Here is an 8,424-nt window from a genome sequence, read left to right as displayed (position 1 = left end):
GGAGCCATCCCACCATGCTTCTGTGATACCAGTGACATCGTATTCCTGTAGCCTTGCACACATGTCAAATTCCTTGTTTGTTTCCCATACTACGGGCATTTGTATAGAGGCATCTGAGCCGAGCTCCAAATGAAGCCAACTCAATGGCTGGGGCAGCTGAAATATCTCTACATCACTCCAAGCATTTATTTTAGGTGCTGGCAACTGACCGGGAGTGTTGGGATGGATCAATGCCCCCCTAACCCCAACACATCTAGTTTAAAGCTTTCTTGACCAGCCTGGCAAGTCTCCTACCAAAACAGCTCTTCCCCTTGTAAGACCAACTCCACCAGTCTCCAGTAGACCTGGCCTCCCAAATTGAGTCCCATGTTTTAAATATCCAAACCCCTGACTACGGCACCACTGTTCTAACCATTTATTAATCTGCCAAATGCACCTAGCTTTTTTAAGGTCCTCCCCTTTATCCTGGAGAATTGATGAAAAAGCTATCTGAGCTCCAGAGCCCCTAGCCACCTCTCCCAGGGCTCTGTAGTCCAATGGGTGAATACAACTTCCACTTTGTAATTATCACTGTTTACATCTGTTCCACAAACAAAAACATCTTTAGTTACTCCAATTGATTTCTCTGCTCCCAGTTGCATGCTTGAAAATTGTTCTTTTTAATAATCTGTGATATTTCTCCAGGTAAGACACTAGCATCAGCACAGAACCATGCACCTAGAAAGGGAATTTTGGAGGTCTCTAGTCCAGCTCCTGCTCTGTGCAGGGCCCATTAAAGCAGGATCCTCAGGGCCTTGTCTGGTTGGCACTTCAAGTACCCCCACTGATGTAGATCCCGTAATTTCCCACTCCAGGATACCAGGTGTGGGACCATCCTTGAGGTAAAAACCATGGTTTTTACCTATCAGTTCTGAAACTTTTGTCTTCCAGCTTGTCCCTGTTGCCTCTCATCCTTCCTCTATGGACTTCCAAGGTGAGTTTGGCTCCATCTGCTTTGCCATTTCACACTAAGCACTTGTAAAGAGTGATACATGTCCCCTTTAGCTCTGCAGGGCCATCTCTTGATGGGCTGGGCAAAACTTCATTTCTCTCAGCACGCCCTAGGCTCCAGCTTCCAGCCCTCCCCTGGATCTGGTTCCAGTACGCTCGTGTGCCATGCTGGGGAGCCCACAACTGGAAGGAGCACCCAGATATAACCTCAAGAACTGCTGAGAATAACAACTTCCCTCCTACAACTAGCCACCTCAGGAAAAGGCAGGATTTCACTTGCACTTTATCACCTTGCCAGGTCACTGCCAGGACGTGACTCCTCCAAGAAACACCACCAGACCAGGATACCAACCCTGCCACCAGTGAGAAACCATGCCCAGCTGCTACTGCTGCCATTCAGTCCTCTCTAGCAGGTACACTGCAGTCTGAAGAGCCGTATGATGATATTAAATTCAAATAAAATGTAATAAGAAAACAGAATTTATATGGGTTTTTCAAGTGTGAGAAAACATATCATGCACTTCCCTAGCAAAAATACATCCAGTAAAAGACAGTATCTGAAGTGTGGTATCAGGACTGAAATTGAGGGACATTTCATTCCAAACAACATTTCTGAAGAAACAACCCTGTCCTGTTGACAGCCTCGATAAACTCCTTCAACTCCCTCTTTTGCTCAAGGTCATGGCTATTGGAAACAAACTAACAAAAGAAATAACACAGAAGATTAGACTCTTTCCACCACAACAAAGGCATGTCACTGTTGGCTTGTTATGTCTCCCTGATACTCCACCTGCTTCTCTCTTTCCCAGTGCAGGGACATATTTCTAATGTTAAAAAAAAAAAAAAAAAAAAGAGTTATTTTAGATACCACTTTCTGATTATTAAAGATTAATGAGCACCAGCTTTCACAATTAAAACATGAACCATCCTGACTCTGCACTATGACAGCCACCTGACAGCAAAAAATCCAGGTAAGGCTGTGTCCTTGATCCCGATGTCTGGTTCTGTAAGAAAAGCGATGACGTTTTATGAGACAAGACTTGCACAGACTTCTGTTCCAAGGGACATTCATGTGCAGGGTTTCCCAACAATGTATGTCTGCTGACTTAAGATGTCTACAGAACAAGGTGAGGTGTGAGCCTGAAAATACTCTTACATTATTCAAATATTCGGTTTCTCATCGTAATTCATTCTTTTTCAAGGTGCTAGTTGTCTCACTTTAGTATGAACAATAAGCAGCTGCCACTATTTTATTCACAAAGAGACCAGGAAGAAACAGAGCCCTGCCACTCACAGAAATGATACAAGAAACTTGTCCTGATTCCAGATGAAATGCGTAAGAGACTGACAACCACTTTACTCTGCAGTTAAAGGAAATGAGCTGTCAGAACTGCTATGGAAAGTATCACACGGATACTGAGAACCACATGGATACTGAACAACTATACCTGATTTCCAATCAATCTGCACTGGGGTCTTAACTAAATAAACCAATAACTACAGTATCAGCTCATCTAGCCTTTTCCCTCATTCCAAAACTTGTTCACTAGCCCATGGGTCAGATAAGCTCCACTAGATGAACCAGTTTTATTTAACTAATCTGCACAATTCCTTGTGATAATTCAGGAGGGAAACCTGTATTGCTGAACTATTCTGAGACAAAACTTCCCAATAAACACACACTTGTGCCACACAGTCATTCTTTATGGCCAGCCAGCGCTTTATTTGGAAAATAAATATAATTCCAGCTGCAACATTTTACAGTAAATAAGTACATCTCAATAAAACATAATTACTCCTGCAAGATCTGTGGGACAGCTCTTCTGAGATTTCCAACTACATCATTTCTTGAAACTGTATTTGGTAGCCAAGGCAGACAGGAGATCCCTGTAGGGAGTATCTGATTCTGATTTGGTCCTTGGTATCCAACACAGTCGGCGAAAGGCTGGAGACCGCAGCAACAGGTTGTGTGAGAGTCCCATGAAGCTGGAGGACAGCCAGTACAACGCCATGGACTGCAATGAGACCAAGCCTAGTTCAGCCTCCCTGTTCTCATTTGAAACCAATTCAGCAACTCGGCGTGAACCACAGCCACTGCTTACTCCCAGTTACTCAGAAAAAGAACTCACCTAAACCCACTCCTCTCAATAACAATAATGCCTTCCACTGAAAATGTATTTTTAACTCTTTCTCATCTCCTCTGGGAAAAAGAATCATCTACACTGAAGCTTGACAACAGTTCACAAATTAATTCATATTAAACTTGCTTAAAACTTCTATGTTTCCGATTCTAAGTTGATGAGCCAAACAACTAGATAATTATTTTTATGTTCACAAGTAGAAAAACACCTGGTAAAGTGAGAAGTGTTTTAATAAGATTGTGGAAAATTCCCTGATTTATGAACTCTGCTGTTTTCTTCTTACAGCAAGCAAACATTTTGTCTATATGTCCCTATGTAAAGTTTTCCTCTCACTTTTGAGATCACAGAAACGATACTAAGCTGCTCTGAATGTCTTTCCAAGCCCTAGTTTGTGAAAATGATGTTTAGAAACATTAAGTTTGCAGGTTCTTCCGTCTTAGAGAGAAACATTTCAAACTTACTAAGAATTTAAACATACACATAGACAAAACACCTTGTAATAGAGAGAATGATGTATTAAAAAAAGAGCAGCAAAAAAGAGAAGCATCTGGGCTGCTCTTGAAGCACTAGGAACATACCAGAGTCACAGGTTAATGGAGGCACCAGCAATAGTCTGTACTTACAGAGGGGACTGTTGCAGCAACAGGGATCATTACTACTGACACCACTCGAAAGAAGTTTGTAACAAGCTTCTGGAACCTGGAAACTTTCATTTTTTGCACAGCAAAGATCTGAAAGAGGAGAAACTCAGAGTTATAAACAAGTTCTTTTGGAAATGACTAACATGAGAAAGAAGGCAAAGGGCTTCCTGTAACACAGCGCTCTCGATCATGTCTTACTTCCGTTTTACATCTTCCATTTCAATCATACTGCTGTAATTCAAGAGTTCTGGATTTTTTCAATTTCTTAAGAAAACATAATATTGTTACTTTTGACCACAAGGCAGTAACAAGTAACAGGGGGCAGAACAAACAGAGAAACCCCATATATGCTTTTGGATGCTTAATACCCTGGAAGCTGATTAGAATGTCACTCTTAAGAGGAACTTCAGAGTCAAGACTGAATTTTACTGAGGCTCAAGTAAAGTCAATGAATTATCAGAGACAGGTCACATGAGAATTTGTCATCTCTAAACAAGAACCCACACATTCAAATACATACAATTAAGTTAATTTTCAGCTCTGCCCAACACGTTTTGAGCAGTGATAATCTGAAACTACCCATGTTGCCATGTTTTGTAACTGAGTAATAGTGTTAAAATTCTATAAAAACAACTACCCATTTGCAATCATCCTATTCATTCCACCAACGTACCTCCAATATCAGCAGATTCACAAGCCCAAGTGAAACTGGCAGAATCCAAGTAGAGTCTGGTGCCGTGAGGTCTGTGAACCACAGCACTCCACCTGCTGAGAACTGTTCCTGAACTACAACAAATTCAAAGAAAACATGGAATTAAGCATGATTTGCTACCTCGGGTTAGTTAGAATTGTACCAAGTGTTACAACTGTCATGTCTGCTTAGCCGGTAAATCAGAACCACTGAGCAAGCAGGCGCTTGCTCACTCCCCCTCTCCCTTTCTTCCCCCCCAAGCTCCCAGGGGCATGGGGAGGAGAATCGAAAGAATGTTAATCCCACGGGTTGAGATAAGAACAGTCCAGTAACTAAGGTACCATACAAAACTACTGCTACTACCACTGATAATAATAAGGGAAATAAAAAGAGGAGAGGATACAATTGCTCACTGCCTGCTGACTGATACCCAGCCCGACCCAAGCAGTGATCTGGACCTCCTGGGTAACTCCCCCCAGTTTATACACTGGGCATGACGTGCTGTGGTATGGAATAGCCCTTTGGCCAGTTTGGGTCAGGTGTCCTGTCTCTGCTTCCTCCCAGCTTCCCATACCCCTCCTCACTGGCAGAGCATGAGACTAAAAAGTTCTTAATTGGACTGAGCATTACTTAGCAACAACTAAAACAACTGGTGTGTTATCAGCATTGTTCTCAGACTAAAGACAAAAACACAGCACTGCACTATATACTAAGAAAGAGAAAAATAACTGTTACAGTTGAACCCAGGACTATAATCAAATCATCCAAGTTTCTAGTGATGTTTTAACTATGCAATAAATACTAGTAAAGCAGAAATCTTCAGTTTAAATCGTGTGTCAAGGCAATGTGCTACCAACAGAAGTACGAAACAGTGGGAGATAAAAGCTGAGATCCAAGTTGGCTCATGGTAGCCACTGGGTCAGGTAAAGCTGTGAAAAAACCTAGCCTGATTTCAACCTCCACCTTATAAACCAATCAGAAACATACGCAATGCTATAACCTCCAGCAAGTACATACTTTGTGGTTTGGAAATAATTGTACTTTTCTTAGTAACTGTATGACCTGTTATATTTTTTTAGAAGAACAAACTATAAACTCTCTTCTAAAAAACTAAAATATCCGTATTTTTACTTAAAAAAAAAAATCCCCACACACCTTGTCTACAATACTTCATATGAAACTTCACATGGAAAAAAACCCACAGATTAATGATGAATGCGCTGCAGCAAGGGTAATACCACCTGCTAAACATGCTTTTGAACCATAAAAATTTCAAGACAACCTTTTTCCCCAGTAAACTCTGTTTTCAAAAGACCACAAAATGATTAAATGCTCATACACCCTCACAAAATGCCTCACAGTGTTTCCAGAGCTCAGACCCTGATACTGCTTTTTAATGCAGCATCCCACAAAGCTCAACACTATTCCAAATGATGGGAGCGCATGAGCTGAGTTCAGTGATGCTCTGGCTAATGCAAACACCTGCTGGAAGAGCACAGACCAAAGAAAAGTCCAGGTCTGGTCCAGGCACAAGTTCTTCAGGCATATGAACTGTGGTTTAATCTACTACAATGTGTACAGTGCACCTAATTGTAGAATCATAGAATACTTACGGTTGGAAAGGACCTTAAGATCATCCAGTTCCAATACCCCTGCCTGGACAGGAACACCTCACACTAGACCATGTTGCCCAAGGTTCTGTCTAACCTGGCCTTGAATGCTGCCAGGGATGAAGCATTTACCACACCTCTGGGCAACCTATGCCAGTGCCTCACCACCCTCACGGTAATGAACTTCTTTCTTAGATCTAACCCAAACTTCTCCTGTTTCAGTTTGAACCCATCACCCCTTGTCCTACTGCTACAGTCCCTGATGAAGAGTCCCTCTCCGCCATCCTTGTAGTCCTCCTTCAGATACTGGAAGGCTCCTCTGAGGTCTCCATGCAGCTTCTCTTCTCCAGGCTAAACCAAAGCTTTTAAAATTCAACTTGATCAGCTATTTATCTATCCTTAAACTACATTAAGTTTAAAAACTTAGTAGTGGAGTAGATTTTTTATCAGCTTATATGTCAAGCTCAGGAAACAGTGTTGTTTAAGCAATAACGCATCTATAAAAACAGTAAATGAACCAAAAATGACTGTTAAGAGAGTATCTGTTCAGGTGAATCACCTTCTGAGCCTGTGGCACCAACACTGCAGTTGCGCAAAGCGAGGGACATGCAAACCCACATTGGAACCTGCACCCACACCAGCAGAGTGGCTTTGAAGGGGTGGCAGTTGTCTCGAACGTACAGCTCTGTCACAATCCTCCGCAGATTCTTCTTATAGTGGAACCTTGTAGAAAGAAAAGAAAGAAGTCCTCTCACAATAGCTGTTACAAAGCTACCAGTAACTTATCTGACATGCTATTTCACAGTGCTTTTTGCCTGAACTAGGGTATGACTTCATCAGTGCAGAGGCAACCAGCCAGTTACGTGATCGTCAGCATCCTGGCTTAGATCACACACTGCTACTGCACAGGGTGCACTATCACACTAACTAATTGGCACAACCATAACCATTCAAGCAATATTCAGATACCATCATAGCTAAGGGAACTTTGGCCACAAGTAAAGACAACAACAACAAAAAATCCTGGATTTAGCCCTGTAATCGTAAGTCTATTGCAAATTCAGAGCTTTAAACCAGATATGCTCTGAAGGGCAATATAACAAATACAAATCAGTTGAAGTGGCAAGAAAATCTCAGCTTTGGGCAAGGGCAGAATCTTTCTGTAAGACTGTTGTGTGTAGGACTGTCCCTTCTGCTGTGCCACAGTCTGGAAGGGGTTTGTAATATACACACTATCTCCACCTTACCTGGCCACCTTTTCAGACCAACCCAGTTGTTTTCCACGAACAGAAACTTCATAGCGAAGGCGCTCAGACAGGTTTTTAATCTCGGGCTGCAAGTTTTCCAGCTAGCTAAAGAAAAGGAAAAATGTTTATGCACACTTACACATAACAACCAGTTCCTCTCCCCATCTGATACTGCACAGGCATTAAAAACCACTGTGAAGGACAAGGTGCCATCTGTGAAGACCTTCTAACAACATAACCACAACCAAGATACGACATGAGAAGTATTTACACTAACAGTCATACTACTCAAAATACAGAATATAAAAATATACATGTATTTATGTAAAATATATTTTATAGAAATCTATATTATATACAGATAAATAAGCATATATACACCTGCATATTATACATACATATATACATAACCAAATCTATAGAATCACAGAATCAAGTAGATTGGAAAAGACCTTTTAGAATACAATCTATATATAAATTAAAGCTATATAAAAATATATAACAATATATATCTGTATGAATTTACACGTATTTTATATATATAAATACAGAATTAGAATTTTATATTTTGTTCTGAATAAGCATCTTCTTGCCTTCACTCTGCAATTGTGACTTAACAAAATTGTGACTTCACTGCAATTTACTTAACAAAAAACCTCCACTCTTTAATGTCCCCTCAAAAAGCTTTAAAGCCCAGCAGGACACAACTCTGAAGTCACTGAAGTCACTAATCCTGAGGAATAAGAGACCCTATTATGCAAGAGTGCAATCTGACATTCACATTTGCAGTCAAAATAAAAGGAAAAATGAACAAGCATTAAAATAACAACCAAACCAACGAATAAAATCCCACCCCAAACACACTGCAATAGAAGGATCACATTATGGTTCTTCTGCAGCAACACTCTGAACCATGGTCACTGATGAACCCCATCCACGACCACACCTGGATGGACCAGCCTGACCCTTACACAGGCGAGTAATAAAGATCCAGCTGATTCCAAACCAGATTAAGCTCTGGCACCTGCGAAGCACCACACCAGTGGTCTCATATGTGTGTATATACACGTTACATATACATAACAAACAGCACAAACGGGAGAA

The 8,424-nt window shown here is 41.2% G+C and overlaps 1 protein-coding gene across 1 annotated transcript; it reads right to left on the bottom strand.

The window, feature by feature from the left end:
• Positions 1 to 2,799: 2,799 nt before the first annotated feature.
• LOC104408077 (mitochondrial inner membrane protein COX18) lies at positions 2,800 to 7,421 on the bottom strand (the record flags this gene model as incomplete). The annotated part of the gene is made up of 5 exons (XM_010017556.1): positions 2,800 to 3,005; positions 3,755 to 3,862; positions 4,446 to 4,558; positions 6,633 to 6,796; positions 7,321 to 7,421. Coding segments are annotated over 5 exons (660 nt in total), but the record flags the coding sequence as incomplete, so codon positions are not given.
• Between the last annotated feature and the right edge of the window lie 1,003 nt (positions 7,422 to 8,424).

The sequence above is a fragment of the Nestor notabilis genome, unplaced genomic scaffold (genome assembly GCF_000696875.1).
Source record: "Nestor notabilis isolate BGI_N333 unplaced genomic scaffold, ASM69687v1 scaffold1947, whole genome shotgun sequence".
In the NCBI taxonomy this organism is placed as follows: Eukaryota; Metazoa; Chordata; class Aves; order Psittaciformes; family Psittacidae; genus Nestor; species Nestor notabilis.
Note: the sequence above shows the minus strand (reverse complement) of the source record. Positions and strands in the feature narration are given on the sequence as shown.